We start from the raw sequence: 21029 nt of genomic DNA on the forward strand, positions 1-21029 counted from the left end.
GAAATGCAAATATCTGATGACCAGGGCGCAAGGAAGGCGCTGGCTTAGAGAGGCTGCTCGCTTAGAGAGGCTGCTCGCTTAGAGAGGCTGCTCGCTTAGAGAGGCTGCTCGCTTAGAGAGGCTGCTCGCTTAGAGAGGCTGCTCGCTCAGAGACGCTGTGGCCAGAACAAGTCAGACATGATCTGCAGGACCCGGTTACCCAGGGCTTCTGCTGTCACTCAGCACGGAGGAGGCGGGGCCTGGCGCCCCATCCAATCAGGGGTGCTGGGGCGGGGCCCTGTCAACTGTCCATCCGGGGAAGGGGGAAGGGACAGTCGCCCTCCGTCCATTCCTTTAGTGCTGCGCCGACTGCGGTCGGGATCTCGGCTTTCTTGCTTCGAGAGGGACTAAGTGCCTCCACCAGAGCTTTTGTCGCTCTGTAACCTGCACTGTGACCTACACTAGTCGCGGGAGCCACGCAGAGGACGCCGGAACACCCTGGAAGCCGAGAAATGGTGTGTGTGAGAGGGCTGGCGTCCGGGCGACTGGGAGAGGGGCTGGAATCGGCCGGAACCGGCTGAGGCGGGACCCGGGCCTCCACGCGGCGACTCCGGGGTCGTGGACGCGAGTCCCCTCGGTCGCAGGGTGGGGCTGGGCCGGCAGCCGGGACCCCGGGCCTCCTGTCCCGTCCCTTCACGGCGACTGCGGCCCCGGCTCCGGAGCCTAATCTGGGCAGCTCCGCGTCTCCCCACATTATGCGGGGGCCACGGGAGGGATATGGGGGGATCCCGCCTCGGATATGGGGTTTGTTAGAAACAAGTGCCCGGTGCCGCAAAGAAAACCAGCATCTAGGCAGAAAATTCCTCAGCAAGGCAAATTTATTTCTACACAAGGGTGCAGCTTGCGCCAGTCACAAGAGCACAGCGAGCGGGGTAGGGCAGGGGTTTTTCTCCTTAACGCAGTTCCTAGCACTTCTGTGTCCTTTCCTCATTGGCTAGGGTTGGACCTCACAATCTAAGCTAACTCGATTGGTTAAGGTTTAAAATTAAATAGGGTCTGGCCAGGCGCGGTGGGTCACGCCTGTAACCCCAGCACTTTGGGAGGCCGAGGCAGGCGGATCACGAGGTCAGGAGATCGAGACCATCCCTGGCTAACACGGTGAAACCCCGTCTCTACTAAAAATACAAAAAAATTAACTGGGTGTGGTGGCGGGCGCCTGTAGTTCCAGCTACTCGGGAGGCTGAGGCAGGAGAATGGCGTGAACCCGGGAGGTGGAGCTTGCAGTGAGCCGAGATCGCACCACTGTACTCCAGCCTGGGCAACAGAGCGAGACAACTGGGCAACTCCGTCACACACACACACACACACACACACACACACACACACACACACACACACACAAATTAAATAGGGTCTATGAGACGGGAAGGAACAGGGACTGTCCGTTACTAGGCGGGAAGGCGTATCTGGACTTGTCTGGGCGCGGCAAAAGCGGGAAGGTTGTTTACAGAACAGGTAGCTAGGAGACAAGGAAGTCGGTCTCAAGAAACAACAGCTTACTAAAGCTTTTAGAAAAGTAATTTATCATCTCTGACAGGTTCGTGTGGGAGGAGTAACGGTCTTTGGGGTCCCCAGTGCCGACTTTTTTCTGTTAAAAATTAAACTGAGGTACGTTAACAATTAAAGAGTTTAGGGCCGGGCGCGGTGGCTCACGCCTGTAATCCCAGCACTTTGGGAGGCCGAGGCGGGCGGATCAGGAAGTCAGGAGTTCAAGACCAGCCTGGCCAACATGGTGAAACCCCATCTCTACTAAAAATACAAAAATTAGCTGGGCATGGTGGCGCGTGCCTGTAATCCCAGCTACTTGAGAGGCTGAGGCAGAAGAATTGCTTGAACCCAGGAGGCGGCGGTTGCAGTCAGCCAAGACGGCGTCATTCCAGCCTGGCAACAGAGCCAGACTCCATCTCAAAACAACAACAACGATTCACGAATGAGAAACACCCAGTCCTGGCTTGTGGTTTGTCAACGGAAAAAGCCAAGCTATGTAAAATAAAGAAGTTTATTAGGAGCCGAATAGGAGAGCCGTTGGCCGAGGGAAACACAATCCCAAGCAGCCTGGAGTAAGTGGTCCCGAGGCAGCTCAAGACAGTTTGGTTTTATTCATTTCAGAGAGACAGGAATTGCAGGGAAAATCATGAATCAGTGCCTGGAAGGTGTAAGTTCCATTGGCAGAAAGGGTGGGACCTGTGGAAGGGGGGTTAGAAGGCACAGGTGGTTGAGGGATTCTGTAGGTGGCAGCTGGTTGAGAGTGTTGAATCTTTGTCTAAAGTTTGGAGGAGGTAGGAAGGAATGCTGAAGGAAGGGGGTCTGTTATCTGCCACTTGATTCCATCCCAGCCAAAAAACAGACCTGTTTCTCGAGATTTTATGAATTCTAAGGCGTAACTTTACCTTTGCCTTGCGTGGCCTTAGGTCTTGTTTGTAAGTTAGTATCTTCTTGCCACAAGGAGTCTGTTTTTCTATTCTGATGATATCTATTTTTACATGAATGTGCGTCAGTTGCTGCATGTAAACTCCTAAAGGGAGAGGGTATAAGGAGACCTGTCTCACCTCCCATCCTGTCATACAGAGGCACTCAATTTTCAGGGTTTTTTGGGGGTTCCCTTGGCCAAGAGCCAGTCACTTCACTTAGCTGGGAAGGTACTTTGTTTTTGTTTTTGTTTGAGACAGAGTCTCCTGTAGCCCAGGGTGGTGTGCAGTGGCTCTATCTTGGCTCACTGCAACCTCCACCTTCCGGGTTCAAGCGATTCTCCTGCCTCAGCTTCCCGAGTGGCTGGGATTACAGGCATGTGCCACCACACCCGGCTAATTTTTGTATTTTTAGTAGAGATGGGGTTTCACCATGTTGGCCAGGCTGTTCTTGAACTCCTGACCTCAAGTGATCCACTGGCCTCGGCCTCCCAAAATGCTGGGATTACATGTGTGATCCACCTCACCAGGCCAGAAGGTATGTTTTTATTTTTAGTTTACAGGTTGAAGGCTGGACTTTTATAAGGTACATGAGGAGACAAACCAGATAAATGCTTGATTGGTTGCAGAGATGCAGTCACCTTATTTGGACTTGTCAACCCGAAATAATCGAAAGTTTCACATTTCAACTGGAAGAGTTTATTCAAGCAAAAAGATAGCAATGGCCCATTTGGGAAAAACACAGACTCCAGAGAAATGGACTCAGTACTCCAAAATTGGAAGTTAAGTTCTTGCTTATATTACTGGGAAAAGAGGTCCTGATCAGATCCCAAGAGAGTTCTTGGATCTCACACAGGAAGGAATTCAAGACGAGTCGGAAAGTACAGTGCAAAGAGAGTTTATTGAAAGCTACTCTGGGCCAGCATGATGGCTTAGGCCTGTAATCTAAGCACTTTGGGAGGCCGAGGTGGGAGGATCACTTGAGGTCAGGAGTTTGAGACCAGCCTGGGCAATATAGCGAAACCCCATCTCTTCCAAAAATAACAAAAATTAGCCGGGTGTGGTGGCCTGCACCTGTAGTCCCAGGTACTCGGGAGGCTGGATGGGACAATCACTTGAACCCGGGAGGCAGAGGTTGCAGCCCAGCTGAGGACACGCCACTGCACTCCAGCCTGGGTAACAGAGTGAGACCCCATCTCAAAAACCAAAACCAAAACAAACAAACAAGACAGAGTTCAAGACCAACCTGGCCAACACAGTGAGACCCTGTCTCTATTTAAAAAAAAAAAAAAGGAAAGAAAGAAAGAAAGCCTCTCTTACAGAGTAGGGCATCCTCATAAAGCAAGTGGAGGAACGTACTGTCTAAGTGTTTCTTATGTAGGGATCTTGTCTGTGTAAAAGACTAAACTGAGCTGTGCCTACGTGCATGTGGGCTGACAGCGTCACAAAATTTATTACTCTGTTGATTTAAAGAAAACTATCCTTTACATTTTAGTGCATACAAGTGCATTAAAACATAACTATAATTATCAGGCCAGGTGTGGTGGCTCACGCCTGTAATCCCAGCAGTTTGGGAGGCCGAGGTGGGTGGATCACTTGAGGTTAGGGGTTCGATAGCAGCCTGATGAAACCCTGTCTGTACTAAAAATACAAAAAAAATTAACTGGGCATGGTGGCATGTGCCTGTGATCCCAGCTACTCGGGAGGCTGAGACAAGAGAATTGCTTGAACTTGGAAGGTGGAGGTCGCAGTGAGCCGTGATTGTGCCATTGCACTCCAGCCTGGGCAACAAGAGTGAAACTCTGTCTCAAAAAAAAACCAAAACGAAACAAACAAAAAAAACTATAATTATCTTGAAAGCACATATTATTATGGGTATTGGGACATCAGGACATTCTGTTGTTGTGGGAGTGTAAGGATACTTGCAGGCATCTTCAGGCTGTCTCCTTCATGGGAAACATTTTGTGATCATGGGTTGCGACTGGCAAGGAGTGTTTCTTGTTAGTCTCAAGATGGAGCTGAACTTAAATTGGTGTGTTACTCTGGCTCCCCTAGGCACCTGCTTCCCTAACACTTATATAGGCAAAAGGCAAATAAATATAACAGGATTACATTTTCCATAGAAGGCTGATGTATGAGGTACAACAATTTAATTATTATTATTATTATTATTATTATTATTGAGACAATATCTTGCTCTGTGGCCCAGGCTGGAGCAGTGGTGCGATCATGGCTTACTGCAACCTTGACCTCCCCGGCTCAAGCACCTCCGCCTCCCAAGTAGCTGAGACTATAGTCGCCCACCAGCACACCTGGCTAATTTTTTATTTTTTACAGAGGTGGGGTCCCAATACATTGCTCAGGCTGGTCTCTAGCTCCTGGCCTCAAACAGTCTTCCTTCTTTGGCTTCCAAAATAGCTGAGATTACAGGCGTGAGCCACTGCACCTGGCTAACAACCTAATTCATTATGGTTTTTTTCCCCCCAGAGCTTGTATTCTTTAAAGCTCGTTTTTATTTCCTTTTCAATTTAAGAGTGAATTTAACATTCCAGCTGAAGACAATGTGATAGCCGTGAAGTCTTTGTGTGAGAAAGTTAAGAGGGAAGTTAGTCTACTACAGAGATCAGTAGTGAAGAGAGGCCCAGTGGGATGGCTCACACCTGTAACCCCAGCACTTTGGGAGGCCAAGGCAGGTGGATGGCTTGATCTCAGGAGTTCAAGACCAGCCTGGGCAACATAAGTGAGACCCTCCCCCCCATCTCAATTATGAAAAATCATATTAAATTTTAAAAAAATAGTGATGAGGGAAAGGGTCTTTCCTGTTTTCCTTCAGTCATTTACAACATTTTACAAAACAGTATAGGTAAGAAAGAAGGCGAATCTGTAATCAGGGAAAGGAGGGTTCCAACTGGCTATGTAAAAGCTGTGTGTCAGGTGACTCAACTCCATGATCACATTGCTTGAAGATAATTTAGAGATTAAATTTTTTAATTACTTGTGTTTTGTTTGTTTGTTTGTTTTTTGATTTTTTTTGAGACAGGATCTTACTCTGTCACCCAGGCTGGAGCGCGGTGGCACCATCTGGGCCCACCGCAGCCTCCGCCTCCTGGGTTAAAGTAGTTCTCCTGCCTCAGCCTCCCAAGTATCTGGGATTACAGGTGCGTACCACCACACTTGGCTAATTTTTATATTATTAGTAAAGGTGGGGGTTTCACCATGTTGGCCAGGCTGGCCTCGAACTCCTGGCCTCAAGTGATCCGTCTGCCTTGGCCTTCCAAAGTGTTGGGATTACAGGAGTGAGCCACCATGCCTGGCCTGACTTACTTGTTCACACAGCCTATATAGGTAGAAGATTTCTAGTCATGTAATCACAGGTTAATTGGTGGATTATGCCTGATTAAGCATAAATTTCATTTCCCTATAAATTAGTAATTTTCAAGCGTTTTATTTAAATTTGATTTTAGTGTCCTTAGGTAGGACCTTAGAATACTACACACAGTTTGGTCTCATTGCTTCTTATTTAAATTTTTTCACACTTTCCAGGGTGAGTGGTTTCCCACTACAATTTCCAAATATATGGGATGCAGGGCCTCAAATCCTCTATCCTCATACCACAGCCTAACTCTTCAAGGGTTTGCAGTAAAATCTGTGTCTGAACATTTCACATGAGAGGAAAGCAGAGAATAACCACTAGACATTTTCCCGAAAAAACCTTTCTGCCTCTCCTCCTTTTATCTTTCCTAGACACAGTCACCTTATCAGGATGTCTTTGGGATGAGGTTCCTTTGTGGAAACTTTACAGGGTGATGTGTCTTCAGTACACCCTCGTATCCTTTTTGTTTGTTTGTTTTTGAGACGGAGTCTCACTCTGTCGCCCAGGCTGGAGTGCAGTGGCGCGATCTCGGCTCACTGCAAGCTCCGCTTTCCGGGTTCATGCCATTCTCCTGCCTCAGCCTCCCGAGTAGCTGGGATTACAGGCGCCTGCCACCACGCCCGGCTAATTTTTTTTGTATTTTTTGTAGAGACGGGGTTTCACCGTGTTAGTCAGGATGTTCTCGATCTCTTGACCTTGTGATCCGCCTGCCTCGGCCTCCCAAAGTGCTGGGATTACAGGCGTAATCCGGCCACTGTGCCCGGCCCTACACCCTCCTGTCTTTTCCAGGTTTTGGGTTTTAGAACTGCCTGGGGATGCCTCAAAATCCCCACGACTGCCCTGTCTCCTGGAGGGTCTATTGGCTATCAGTGCCTAGGGGAGTGGAGCCTCCTGAGGGAGCAGCTGAATGAATAATGGTGGAGGAGATGCCTGGTATGCTCTTCATCTACATAACCAATACTTGGGGTGCTCAGCTTCTCTCTCCCAACTCCAGTTTCCATTCATTGGAGACACATGACTGTCAGCCAATTGGATGTTGCTATTGAGGAAAAGGAGAAATGATTCCTATCTTCTGGATTGTCTCATCTCTGAAGAGAGAACTATCCCAAAAGACAAGGAAAGGCCACTTCAACGGGGTGGAGCAATAGCCTGCAAAGCAAAATATACATGGGGGTACACAGGGGACACAATGCCGTGTTGGTGGGAAATAGTCAATGAGCACTTCTCCTTTCCTCTATGTGAAATGTTCAGAGAATCACCACCAGACACTTTCCTGTCAAAATATGCATGCTTCTCCTCCATTCGTCTGTTCTGGAAACAGATTTTATCAGATTGTCTTTTGGTTGAGGCTCCCCTTTGGAAACTTCAAAGGGTGTTATGTCTTCAGCGCACTCTCCTATGTTTTCTTGGTCCTGGGTGGCAGAATTGGGGTGACCTAATATGCCCACAGTTGCCATGTCTCTTGGAGGGTCTAGTGAGTATCAGCCCCTGAGTCACTCCTCCCAGGGGACAGACTGAGGTAGGAGAATGGGGACTCCCAAGAGAGCAGCTGAATGCCTTGTGATGGAAGGAGACTCCTAGTATACTCTGCATCTAGATAGCCAACCCCTCGAGATGCTCAGCATTTCTTTCCAAACCCCAGTTTCCTGAACTTGGAGACCTATGGCTGGTCAGCCAGTTGGATGGTGCTATTGAGAGAAAAGAGAAATGATTCCTGTCCTCTGGATTGTGTCAACTGTGAAGGGAGACAAAACCCCAAAAAACAAAGACCACCCCAGCAGGGTGGACCAGTAGCCTGCAAATCAGAATATGAAAGGGGGCACACAGGGGGGCATAGTGCGGTGTTGGTGGAAAGTAGTCATGAGCGCTTCGGTGAGCAGGATGGGGGTGGAGAGATGTCTCATGTGATAGGGTGACTGTGCTGACACATGAGTCAGACATCACTGTGTTCCAGCCAGCACTGCCCCTCTGTGGGCTTGTCCCTTGTAAAGAATTGTTCATAGATTGCAGCTTGAGTGTTTCAAATTAACTTTACATTGCATTTTTCACTAGAGCCAATCCAAGAATGATTGCGTAGGTCAGTGAGACACAGAAGAGGCAACTCAACAAAGCCCATGACATACAGTGCATGGCTCACAATCCCAGGAGATGAGGGCAGCACAGCTGCAGAGCAACACAGAGTGGGGGGACCATCCAGGATGCACATTCAACCAGCAGGTGGGGAGCAAGACAGACGGGGGCCTGTGGGCCAAAGCGTTTCTCGGGGTCCAGGGAATTGACCAAGGAGACGTCGCTCAGGGAGTTGTTTCTGCTGGATTTAGAGCAAGCAGGCACTAGCTCTGTGAAGTCGCACTGTGATTAAGAGGTGGTCTGTGCCATCCATGTGGGGTGTAAGGGTCAGTGGAACAAGTCAAATTGGTTATATCTAGCTGTCCCACAGGGAGGTGGTCACCAGAATGCAGTCGTGTAAGAAATATATGTGAGTTGACCACATGGAGGAAATGGGAGGAGGTGGAGAACTAGAAACTCTGTTGAGTTTGAATAAAGTTTTCTTCCGTTATGAGAAAGTTAAATCCATAAAGAAAATGCATGCTAAGTTAACATATAACTATAAGAACTCAGTATAAGAGGCAACTCTAGAATTAATTAAATTATTGTATATGGAGATGATGGGTAGTAAACTGATTATTCTCCTGTAGATAACCATTTGTCGCTGCTTTTTCTGTTAAGTGTTCACCACTTGTATCATTGGCTGGCAATACCTGGTTTGTCATAGTTTCACATTACCTTAAATAGATGTCCAGACTGGGCATGGTGGCTGACGCCTGTAATCCCAGCACTTTGGGAGGCTGAGGCGGGGGGAACACCTGAGGTCAGGAGTTTAAGATCAGCCTGACCAATATGGTGAAACCCTGTCTCTACTAAAAGTACAAAATTAGCCAAGCGTGGTGGTACATGGCTGTAATCCCAGCTACTCAGGAGGCTGAAACAGGAGAATCACGAGAACCTGGGAGATGGAGGTTGTAGTGAGCCGAGATCACACCATTGCTCTCCAGCCTGGGCAACAAGAGTGAAACTCCGTTAAAAAAAAAAAAAAAAAAAAAAAGATGCCCTGGTTTCACAATTTGCTGTTTTCCATTGGTCTATCTTTCCATCTCTCTGATAATACCATTTTCTCTTAATTAGTATAACGTTCAAAGCTGTGGTGTTTAGTGGGTATATTGCTTGTCTATCTTAGTCATCTTGGGCTGCTATATCAAATTACCATAGACTGGGTGACTTAAGGGATAAACATTTATTTCTGGCAGTTCTTGAGGTTGTGAAGTCCATGTTCAGGCAGCTGGCAGATCTAGTGTCTGGTAAGGGCCCGCTTCCTGGTTTTGCAGATGGTCGTCTTCTTGTGTTTCTTCACGTGACAGAGGAGAGGAAGCCGGCTCTCCTGTGTCTTCTCATAAGAGCACTAATCTCATTCAGAAAGGATCGACTCTTATGCTGTCATCTAATCCTAATTACTTTTCAGAGATGTCAACTTCTAATACTATATTGGGGGGTAGGTTATTAATGTGTGATTTTTTTGGAGTGATGCAAATATTCATGCTGTAACACCCCCCCAACCATACTCTATAGAGCATCTTGGCTATTCTTAGTCATTGTCTTGTATTTCAGTTTTTAGAAGTAGTTTTTTCTTAATTTTAGTGAAAAAAACAAACTGCCTTGTAAATTTCATGGACTAAAATATAACTGTAGTCATATTTCAGAAACGTTACATCATAGTGCTATTTAATCTCCTTTTAAGGACACATGACATTTTTTCATTTATTTCATTTTATATTGATGTTTTTCAGTGTAGACTTTTTGCATAATAATCATTTTATATCCTTCCTGAGACTTTTTTGGACTTGAAGAAAATTAGTTTTAATAGAAATTAGTGGCTGGGCATGGTGGCTCATGCCTGTAATCCCAATATTTGGGAGGCTGAGGTGGGTGGATCACCTGAGGTCAGGAGTTCAAGACCAGCCTGATGAACATGGAAAAACCTTGTCTCTACTAAAAATACAAAATTAGCCAGGCCTGGTGGCACATGCTTGTAATCCCAGCTACCTGGGAGACTGAGGCAGGAGAATCACTTGAACCTGGGAGGCCAAGGTTGCGGTGAGCCAAGATCATGCCATTGCACTCCAGCCTGGGCAACAAGAGTGAAACTCCATCTCAAAAAATAAATAAAAATAAAAATAAAAATAAAAATAAAGAGATTATTCCAGCATCGGCAACATGGCAAACTTTGCCTATACAAAAAATTACCTCGTCACTGTGATGCGTGCCTGTAGTCCCAGCTACTCAGGAGGCTGAGGTAGAAGGATCTGTTGAGCCTAAGAGTTCGAGGCTGCAGTGAGCTATGATTGCACCGCTACACTCCAGCCTGGGCAACAGAATGAGACCCTGTTTGAAAAAAAAAAAAGAAAAGAGTCAGGTGCGGTAGCTCACGTCTCTAATCCCAGCACTCTGGGAGGCCGAGGCGGGTGGATCACAAGGTCAGGAGATCGAGACCATCCTGGCTAACATGGTGAATCCCCGCCTCTACTAAAAATATAAAAAATTAGCCGGGCGTGGTGGTGGGTGCCTGTAGTCCCAGCTACTCGGGAGGCCGAGGCAGGAGAATGGCATGAACCTGGGAGACGGAGGTTGCAGTGAGCCAAGATGGCGCCACTGCACTCCAGCCTGGGTGAGAGAGTGAGACTCCATCTCAAAAAAAAAAAAAAAAGAAAAGAAAAAAGAAAAAAATTAGTTTCAATAGAGTGTGCTCTTTTAAAAATTATATTTAGCAGACTGTTGCTGATAATTAAAATTCACTGATAGTTATTTCTGTATAGAGTGTGCATTCTAGAATCTTACTAAAAATATTACATATGCACAAAATACATAAAAGAATTGCACAATTAATCCAAATAATGATGGAGCCAGTATTGGGAATAAGATAACTGCCTTACTTTTTTTTATACTTTCACAACCTGGGTCTGCATCCTCATCAGTATGTTTTATTTTTGCATGTTTTTCATGCAAATGATAACCAATATGTGATATTTCATATTGGATTTTATTTTAACTCAGTTATGAACCTTATATGGAATGATACTTAATTCACTTTCTTATTTAATGGGTTTTATTATTTAGAACAGTGGTTGTTTCCCCAAAACATTGAGCAGATAATCCACAGAGTTCCCGCAGTTTTCTTCCAGGCTCATAGTTCCTCCTGGCTTTTTTTTTTTTTTTTTTTTTGAGACAGAATCTCGCTCTGTTGCCCAGGCTGGAGGGCAGTGGCATGATCTCGGCTCACAGCAACCTCCGCCTCCCGGGTTCTAGCAATTCTTCTGCCTCAGCCTCCGGAGTAGCTGGGAATACAGGCACACACCACCACACCCAACTAATTTTTGTATTTTTAGTAGAGAGAGGGTTTCACCATATTGACCAGGCTGGTCTCGAACTCCTGACCTCATAATTCACCCACCTCAGCCTTCCAAAGTGCTGGGATTACAGGCGTGAGCCACCACGCCCAGCATAGTTCCCACTGTTTTAAACATCTTGACTGGCCAGGTGCTGAGCCTCATACCTGTAATCCTACCATTTAGGGAGGCCAAAGCAGGAGGACAGCTTGGACTCAGGAGTTGGAGGCCAGCCTAGGCAACATAGCAAGACCCTGTTTCAAAAAAAAAAATTGTTTTAAACCAAAAAAACCATATTGACTTTGTGTAGTGTATCCTACAACTTATGCAAGAACATATTACATGTGAACATGATGAAAATTGAAGAAGCCAATGTTATTATTACCTAAAGTCCATCTTTTACATTAGGCTTCACTCTTTGTGTTCTGTGGTTTAAGACAACTACATGTGTCATGTATGCACCATCACAGTCTTATACAGAAGCGTTTCACTGCCCTCAAAATCCCCTGTGCTCCTCCTAATTCTATGTCTCCCCTCCCTCTTTTGCCACCCCTATTTATCCCTGGCAACAAATGATGATGTTCCTGCCTCAGTTTTGCATTTTCCAGAATATCACATATTTGGAATGATGCTGTAAGTGGCCATTTCAGACTTGCTTCTTTCATGTAAAAATATGCATTGAAGGTCTCTCGATACCTTTGTTGCTTGACAACTCACTTATTTTTTATTTTTCTTTCTTTATCTAAAGATTTTTGTTTTGTGAGAGACAGGGTCTCAAACTCCCCAGCTCAGGTGATCCTCCCGCCTCAGCTTCCCAAATGCCTGGATTCCACTTGTGAGCCACCATGTCCGGCCACTCACTTTCTTTCATTACTGAGTAACATTCCATTGTACAGATGTTACCATAGTTTGTTTCTTTATTCATCTACTGAAAGACTCATCTTGAGCCTGGTGTGATGCCTCATCCCTGAGTTCCCAGCACACGGGAGACTGAGGTGAGATTGCTTAAGGCCAGAAGTTAGAGAACAGCCTGGTAGATACAGTGTGAGACCTTATCTATTTTTTTTTTTTAAAGACTCACCTTGTTTGATTCTAGTTTTTGGCAGTTATGAGTAAGGCTGCTAAAAACATTTGTGGGAGGACTTTTGTGTGGACATCAGTTTTCAGTTCATTTGAATCAATATGTAGGAATGAGACTACTGAATCAGTAAGACCATGCCTATTTTCTTCAGAGCTCCACAGACTGTCTTCCAAATTGGCTGTAGAATTTTCCATTCACATCCCTAGTGAAGGAGAGTTCACTGTCTCCAGCATTTGGAAGTGTCAATGTTTTGGATTTTAGCTACTCCACCAGGTATTTGCTGGTGCTTTATTTTTGTTTTCCTTTTTTTTTTCCTTTGGAGACGGAGTTTCGTTCTTGTTGCCCAGACTGGAGTACAATGGTGTGATTGAGCTCACTGCAGCCTCTGCCTCCCGGGTTTAAGCGATTCTCCTGACTCAGACTCCCAATTAACTGGGATTACAGGTGTACGCCGCCACGCATGGCTGCTGTTCGTATTATTAGTAGAGACAGGGTTTCACCATGTTGTCCAGGCTGGTCTCAAACTTTTGACCTCAGGTGATCCACCCGCCTCAGCTTCCCAAAGGGCTGGATTACAGGCATGAGCCACTGCGCCCGGGCTGTTTTCATTTGCTCTTTAATAACATGTAATGTAGAGCATCCTGTCATATGTTTGTTTGCCATAATTACATTCTTTAGGGGGAGGTATACTTGGAAAGATTGGGCTTTTTTTTTTTTTTGAGACTGAGTCTGGCTCTGTCACCCAGGCTAGAGGGCAGTGGCGTGATCTCGGCTCACTGCAACCTCTGTCTCCTGGGTTCCAGCGATTCTCCTGCCTCAGCCTCCTGAGTAGCTGGGATTACAGGCTCACGCCACCAGGCCCAGCTAATTTTTGTATTTTTACTAGAGACGGGGTTTCACCATGTTAGTCAGGCTGGTCTCAAACTCCTGACTTCGGTGATCCACCCGTCTCTGCCTCCCAAAGTGCTGGGATTAAGGCATGAGCCACTGTAACCGGCCTTTTGCTTATTTTTTGATTGGTTGGTTTTTTTCTTATAGAATTTTAGGAGTTCTTTATACCTTTTGGGTACCAATCCTTGATCAGATAGGTGTCTTGCAAATATTTTGTCCCTGTCTGCTGCCTGTCTTTTTCTTCTTTTAACAAAGTCTTTTCCAAAACATTTTTGTTTTAAATGAAGTCCAATTTATCGATTTTCTCATTCACAGATCATGCTTTTTGTGTTGTGTGTGAAACCTTATTGCCAAATCCAAGGTCGTCTTGGTTTTCTCAGTGTTACGTTCTAGAAATTGTGAGTTTTGCATTTTCCATTTAAGTAAACGATTTATTAGGAAGTAGTTTTGTAAAAGGTGCAGTTCTGTGTCTAATTCATTTCTTTGCATTTGCTAATTCAGGTGTTTCAATACCATTTGTTTTGTGCCACCATGTCTAATTTTTTATTTTATTATGGAGACGGGTATCTCCTTATGTTGCCCAGGCTGGTCTCGAACTGCGGGGCTCAAATGATCTGTCCGCCTTGGCCTCCGGCTTGCATTTTTAATACACGTCTTTATAGTAGATTTTTCTGTGTTCCTAGTGCCTCTCTTGTCATCTTATGGAATCTTCTCTTATATATTTAGTTTATTGAGTGTTTCTAATCATCAGGAGATATTAACTTATTTATGCTGGAGGTTGCACTTTTTTGAATTGCCGACGTGTGAAAAATCAGACTTTGGCCATGACCTTGAGCAGTAGGATATAAATAACTCCCACATGCTTAGCGTTCCAAAAATGGAACACTAGGCATAAATTGGTTAAGGCTTGTCAGATGCCTTTTCTGCCTCTATTAAGGACATTCTTGTGGTGTTTTGTTTGTTTAAAGATAGAGTCTCACTCTGTTGCCCCGGCTGGAGTGCAGTAGCGCAATCTCGGCTCACTGCAACCTCTGCCTCCCAGATTCAAATGATTCTCCCACGTCAGCCTGTCAAGTGACTGGGACTACACGTGCCACCACACCTGGCTAATTTTTGTATTTTTTAGAGATGGAGTTCCACCACGTTGGCCAGGCTGGTCTCAAACTGCTGACCTCAAGTGATCTGCCCACCTCAACCTCCCAAAGTGCTGGGATTATAGGCATGAGCCACCATGCCTGGCTGCTACCATGATTTATTATCATTACTTATCTTAAAACAAAATGTAAAACTTATCAGCTTAAGAAATTTTACATGTACAGTTGAGATAGTTTGACAAATCTACATAAGTTCTCTAAGATGAATTCTATTGTATTTTGCTTTTTTCAATTATCCCGAGGTTTCATGCATGTTGTAGTTTAGGCCAAGATGTTATTTTTTCTTTTTCTTTTTCTTTTTTTTTTTTGAATCAAGTTTCACTCTTGTTGCCCAGGCTGGAGTGCAATGGTGCAATCTTGGCTCACCACAACCTCCTGCCTCCCAGCTTCAAGCAATTCTCCTGCCTCAGCCTCCTGAGTAGCTGGGTTTACAGGAAAGCGCCATTACACCCGGATAATTTTGTATTTTTAGTAGAAATGGGGTTTCTCCATGCTGGTCAGGCTGATCTTGAACTCCAACCCTCAGGTGATCTGCCTACCTTGGCCTTCCAAAGTGCTGGGATTACAGGCGTGAGCCACCACGCCTGGCTAAGATGTCATTTTCTAAGAGTAAATAATATCCCATTTTATGTATATGCTTACCACATTTTGTTTTTACATTCAGCCATCAATGGATATGTGGGTGGCTGCATTGCTCATTACTGCCACCTCAGGAAGGTCGTATAGTGGTTAAATCTGTGCTTATGACACCTGGGTATCTCTTAGGAGTTTCTTGTTTGCCCTCTTGTGTACATACGGTGCCAGGTTTTGCTTAGGAGTGTCCCCTTTGCCCTATCAGCATCTATCTAGCTACATTCTGACAGGATAACTGCAAAGTGAATGATTCCTGGGCATCATAATGGAAGTTTCTTTCTACCTAGGTGATTCCCCTCCTCTCTGCTTATATCTAGCATGCCTGATTTGGGTGGTCCCTGGGGGTGTGGGATTTCCCAGGGGCTCTCCCTCCTGCTCTTTGCTACCTACATGCTTCCTCTGACAATATCATCAAAGATTACACTTTGGGAACAGGCATTTTCAAGGATACACAGCCTCAGGACTGCTAATGTTAACTTTGTTTTGCCTATGAATTCGTAGGACTCTATCATGACAGGTGCTACAGACCCACAGTCCAAAGAGACATTAGGGACAGCCCAGGCAACCCGCTTTTCTCCCTGGGTTCGGTAAATACATTTCCTATCCTGCTGTGGCTTTAGCCCTTGTTCAGTTCTAGCATCACAATTGCTTTATGAACTAGCCAGGTGTGGTGGCACATGCCTGTGGTCTCAACTACTCAGGAGGCTGAGGCATGAGAATTGCATGAACCCAGGAGTAAGAGGTTGTAGTGAGCCAAGATGGTGCCACTACACTCCAGCCTGGGTAACAGAATGAGATGCTGTCTTAAAAAAAAAAACAACTGCTAGCTGGGCATGGTGGCTCATGCCTGTAATCCCAGAACTTTGGGAGCCTGAGGCAGGCAGATCACCTGAGGTCGGCAGCCTGACCAACGTGGAGAAACTCTGTCTCTACTAAAAATACAACATTAGCCAGGCATGGTGGCATATGCCTGTAATCTTAGCTACTCAGGAGGCTGAGGAAGAAGAAGTGCTAGAACCCCGGCAGTGAGCCGAGATCATGCCATTGCACTGCAGCCTGGGCAACAAGAGTGAAAAAAAAAAAAGTTGCTTTATGGAAGAAAGTAAGTATACGCAGGGAGAAAGAGATCTGATGACCAAAGCAGGGAATACATGTTTGGAGTCCACGGCATCCTGAGAACTTCTTGGGAATAGAGTCTAGGCCCCCAGTGCTGTCACTCTCACCCATCTTCCTCTACACATGTGAGATGTTTCAGGACCCAGTGGCTTTTAAGGATGTGGCTGTGAACTTCACCCAGGAGGAGTGGGCTTTGCTGGATATTTCCCAGAGGAGACTCTACAGGGAAGTGATGCTGGAAACTTTCAGGAACCTGACCTCTGTAGGTAAGGATGACATATTCCTTCCCTCAGTCCATTAGTGAACCAGTGTTTCTAGCTCATTAATGCTGTTGAGTGATTTAGAACATAGACAGGAAATACTTTGATGAATAAATGAGGTACGGCTGCAGTAAATCATGGGCATAGAATCTAATAATTTTTTCACAATTTTATACTGCCTCAGGACTATTTTTTCTGTGTCTGTATTTTAGGAAAAAGGTGGAAAGACCAGAACATTGAATATGAGTACCAAAACCCCAGGAGAAACTTCAGGTAATTTGTACTTACAAGACAAAGCAGTGTCTCTCTAGACAATCTTAGAATATGACAATATATTAAAAATAAGTAAAACAAAGAACTAAGTCCAGGATCAAATTCATTTATTTTTAGAATATTTGATCAAAAAACATATATATAAATGTGACCTAGGCTGTGGGCTCACTCCTGTAATCCCAATCCTTTGAGAAGTGGAGATAGGAGGATAGCTTGAGGCCAGCAGTTCAAGAACAGCCTGGGCAACATAACGAGACCACATATCAACAACAGCAAAAAATTAGCTGGGCATTGTGGTCTGTAGTCCCAGCTACTCAGGAGGCTGAGTGAGGCAGGAGGATCACTTGAGCCAGTAAAGGCTGCAGTAAGCTATGATGATATCACTGCACTCCAGTGTGGGCAACAGGACAAGACCCTGAAACAAAAGAAAAATGACACAGAGTATTTAGTATTTTAAAATAGTTTACATGGGAAGAGTATTAAGATACCCCATATAAACAGTTTTTTAAATAATAGGTATGGCTGGGTCACCTTGTAGAATATGTTGTCCAGTCACCTTCAAACAATTCAGACAGGGCAGAAAGCCTACACTTTGATGGACAGTGTTAAAAATGCAAGTGCAATACTTGTTGATTAATATAGAAGTACTTATAAACAAACCCTTCATAATATGCTTCTCATTTTTGACAGTAGTCTCATAGAAGAAAAAGTCAATGAAATTAAACAAGACAGTCATTGTGGAGAAACTTTTACCCCGGTTCCAGATGACAGACTGAACTTCCAGGAGAAGAAAGCTTCTCCTGAAGTAAAATCATGTGAAAGCTTTGTGTGTGGAGAAGTTGGCCTAGGTAACTCATCTTTTAATATGAGCATCAGAGGTGACATTGGACACAAGGCATATGAGTATCAGGAATATGGACCAAAGCCATGTAAGTGTCAACAACCTAAAAAAGCCTTCAGATACCGCCCCTCCTTGAGAACACAAGAAAGGGATCACACTGGAGAGAAACCCAATGCTTGTAAAGTATGTGGAAAAACCTTTATTTCCCATTCAAGTGTTCGAAGACACATGGTAATGCACAGTGGGGATGGACCTTATAAATGTAAGTTTTGTGGGAAAGCCTTCCATTGTCTCAGATTATATCTTATCCATGAAAGAATTCACACTGGAGAGAAACCATGTGAATGTAAACAGTGTGGTAAATCCTTTAGTTATTCTGCTACCCATCGAATACATAAAAGAACTCACACTGGAGAAAAGCCTTATGAATGTCAGGAATGTGGGAAAGCATTTCATAGTCCCAGATCCTATCGTAGACATGAAAGGATTCACACGGGAGAGAAGGCTTATCAATGTAAGGAATGTGGAAAAGCATTCACATGTCCCCGTTATGTTCGTATACATGAAAGGACCCACTCTAGGAAAAATCTCTATGAATGTAAGCAGTGTGGGAAAGCATTATCCTCTCTTACAAGTTTTCAAACACACATAAGATTGCACTCTGGAGAAAGACCTTATGAATGTAAGATATGTGGAAAAGACTTTTGTTCTGTGAATTCATTTCAAAGACATGAAAAAATTCACAGTGGAGAGAAACCCTATAAATGTAAGCAGTGTGGTAAAGCCTTCCCTCATTCCAGTTCCCTTCGATATCATGAAAGGACTCACACTGGAGAGAAACCCTATGAGTGTAAGCAATGTGGGAAAGCCTTCAGATCTGCCTCACACCTTCGAGTGCATGGTAGGACTCACACTGGAGAGAAACCGTATGAATGTAAGGAATGTGGGAAAGCCTTCAGATATGTGAATAACCTTCAAAGTCATGAAAGGACACAAACACACATAAGAATACACTCTAGAGAAAGACGTTATAAATGTAAGATATGTGGGAAAGGCTTTTATTGTCCCAAATCATTTCAAAGACATGAAAAAACTCACACTGGAGAGAAACTCTATGAATGCAAGCAACGTTCAGTAGTTCCTTCAGTAGTTCCAGTTCCTTTTGACATCATGAAAGGACTCACACTGGAGAGAAGCCCTATAAATGCGAGCAATGTGGGAAAGCCTTCAGAGCTGCGTCAATCCTTTGAATGCATGGTAGGACTCACCCTGAAGAGAAACCCTATGAGTGTGAGCAATGACGGAAAGCCTTCAGATCTGCCCCACACCTTTGAATACGTGGTAGGACACACAATGGAGAGAAACCCTATGAATGTAAGGAATGTGGGAAACCCTTCGGATCTGCCCAGAACCTTCGAATTCATGAAAGGACACAAACACACATAATGCACTCTGTAGAGAGACCTTATAAATGTAAGATATGTGGGAGAGGCTTTTATTCTGCCAAGTCATTTCAAATACATGAAAAATCTTACACTGGAGAGAAACCCTATGAGTGTAAGCAATGTGGGAAAGCCTTTGTTTCTTTCACTTCCTTTCAATATCATGAAAGGACTCACACTGGAGAGAACCCCTATGAGTGTAAGCAATTCGGGAAAGCCTTCAGATCTGTCAAAAATCTTCGATTTCATAAAAGGACACACACTGGAGAGAAACCCTGTGAATGTAAGAAATGTGGAAAAGCATTCCATAATTTCTCTTCTTTGCAAATACATGAAAGGATGCACAGAGGAGAGAAGCTCTGTGAATGTAAGCATTGTGGGAAAGCATTCATATCTGCCAAGATCCTTTGAATACATGCAAGAACACACAATGGAGAGAAACCCTATGAATGTAAAGAATGCAGAAAAGCATTCAGCTTGCCTACTTCCTTTCATAGACATGAAAAGACTCACACTGGAAGGAAACACTATGAATGCAAGCAATGTAGCAAAGCTTTCACTTCTTCCAGTTCTTTTCAATATCATGAAAGAACTCACACTAGGGAGAAACCCTATCAATGTAAGCAATGTGCAAAAGCCTTTATTTCTTCCACTTCTTTTCAATATCATGAAAGGACTCACATGGGAGAGAAACCCTATGAGTGTATGCCAAGTGGGAAAGCCTTCATTTCTTCTAGTTCCCTTCGATATCATGAAAGGACTCACACTGGAGAGAAGCCCTATGAATATAAGCAATGTGGGAAAGCCTTCAGATCAGCCTCGCACCTTCAAATGCATGGAAGGACTCACACTGGAGAAAAACCCTATGAATGTAAGCAGTATGGGAAAGCGTTCAGACCTGACAAGATTCTTTGAATACAGATAATGAATGTAAACAATTAACTGTTTATAATAAGTGTATACTAACAAATGATATTCTTTTTAAATAAGAAGCTATAATATCCCATTGGTGTCATGTATTAGATCAGCCTTATACTGTTAAATTGTTATTATTTGGACATTGTGAGTCAGTATAACCATGTGGATAAAATGCCAGACATCTTTTTATTCGAAAATTTTACTTTTCATGCTTATGTACTTACATTTTTATCTCAACCTTAATTTTTCTCTCTTTCTTTTTTTTTTCCCCCAGAAAGAATCTCACTCTGTCACCCAGGCTGGAGTGCAGTGGCATGATCTCAGGTTGCTGCAACCTCTGCCTCCAGGGTTCAAGCAATTCTCCTGCCTCAGTCTCCTGAGTAGCTGGGACTACAGGCATGCACCACCATGCCAGGCTAATTTTTTGTATTTTTTAGTAGAGACGGGGTTTCACCATATTGGCTAGGCTGGTCTCAAACTCCAGACCTCATGATTTACCCACCTCGGCCTCCCAAAATGCTGGGATTACAGACATGAACCATCATGCCCAGCTGCAACCCTAATTTTTCATTCAGTCATAATACCAATAGTTATCTCATGCACCTCTGAGTGCCTTCTTCCCCAAAACCAGCAGTGCCATACCTGCTGTCAGCAAGGGTGTAATATACCATAGTGATAAATATGACCAAAAGCCATAAATGACTGTGAGATGTATGAGAATTACAAGTCACATTAGTAAGAAGAGAAAAATTTTGGTCATGTTTATGATTTGAAATATGTTTTCCTCTATCACATTTAGAAATATAGTTACAAAATGCCCTTGTTTTTGTCCTGATTCATCATGGTCACTGAGGAGCATCGTCTCATATGCCTGGTATGTGACATGTGTCTCTCCAACAATAAAAGACTTGGCCTTGGTTGGGCATGGTGGCTCACGCCTGTATTCCCAGCACTTTGGGAGGCCGAGGTCAGGAGTTTGAGACCATTCTGACCAATATGATCAAACCCCGTCTCTACTAAAAATACAAAAGTTAGCAGGGCGTGGTGGCATGCTCCTGTAATCCTAGCTATTCAGGAGGCTGACATAGGAGAATTGCTTGAATATAGGAAGCAGAGGTTGCAGTGAGCCGAGGTTGCACCATTGTACTCCAGCCTGGGC

At 44.5% G+C, this 21029-nt stretch overlaps 1 protein-coding gene and 1 pseudogene across 6 annotated transcripts; both read left to right on the forward strand.

Annotated features, from left to right (window-relative positions):
- Positions 1 to 276: 276 nt before the first annotated feature.
- Positions 277 to 20067, forward strand: LOC117976962 (zinc finger protein 440). Of its 6 annotated transcripts, none has more exons than XM_034945045.3 (4): positions 277 to 494; positions 16276 to 16402; positions 16609 to 16669; positions 17360 to 20067. In XM_034945045.3, exons 1-4 carry the CDS (start codon positions 492 to 494, stop codon positions 18954 to 18956), a joined length of 1788 nt encoding a protein of 595 aa, XP_034800936.3. In that variant the 5' UTR covers positions 277 to 491; the 3' UTR covers positions 18957 to 20067. The 6 variants fall into 6 exon arrangements, with proteins under 6 accessions (XP_034800936.3, XP_054959609.2, XP_063455982.1 ...); XM_055103634.2 differs by having other exon boundaries at positions 294 to 494; positions 17363 to 20067; XM_055103631.2 differs by lacking the exon at positions 277 to 494 and adding an exon at positions 500 to 8037.
- LOC134729604 (zinc finger protein 440-like) lies at positions 19032 to 20067 on the forward strand (annotated as a pseudogene).
- Positions 20068 to 21029: the final 962 nt, after the last annotated feature.

Source organism: Pan paniscus, chromosome 20, assembly GCF_029289425.2.
Source record: "Pan paniscus chromosome 20, NHGRI_mPanPan1-v2.0_pri, whole genome shotgun sequence".
NCBI lineage: Eukaryota > Metazoa > Chordata > Mammalia > Primates > Hominidae > Pan > Pan paniscus.

Excerpts from the sequence above, each read along its gene's own strand:
- LOC117976962 (XM_055103631.2), top strand. The coding sequence starts at position 7,969 with ATGAGGGCAGCACAGCTGCAGAGCAACACAGAGTGGGGGGACCATCCA. Across the intron at positions 8,038-16,275 it reads GATGCACATTCAACCAGCAG|GACCCAGTGGCTTTTAAGGA; the intron begins GTGGGGAGCAAG and ends GAGATGTTTCAG. Across the intron at positions 16,403-16,608 it reads CAGGAACCTGACCTCTGTAG|GAAAAAGGTGGAAAGACCAG; the intron begins GTAAGGATGACA and ends TCTGTATTTTAG.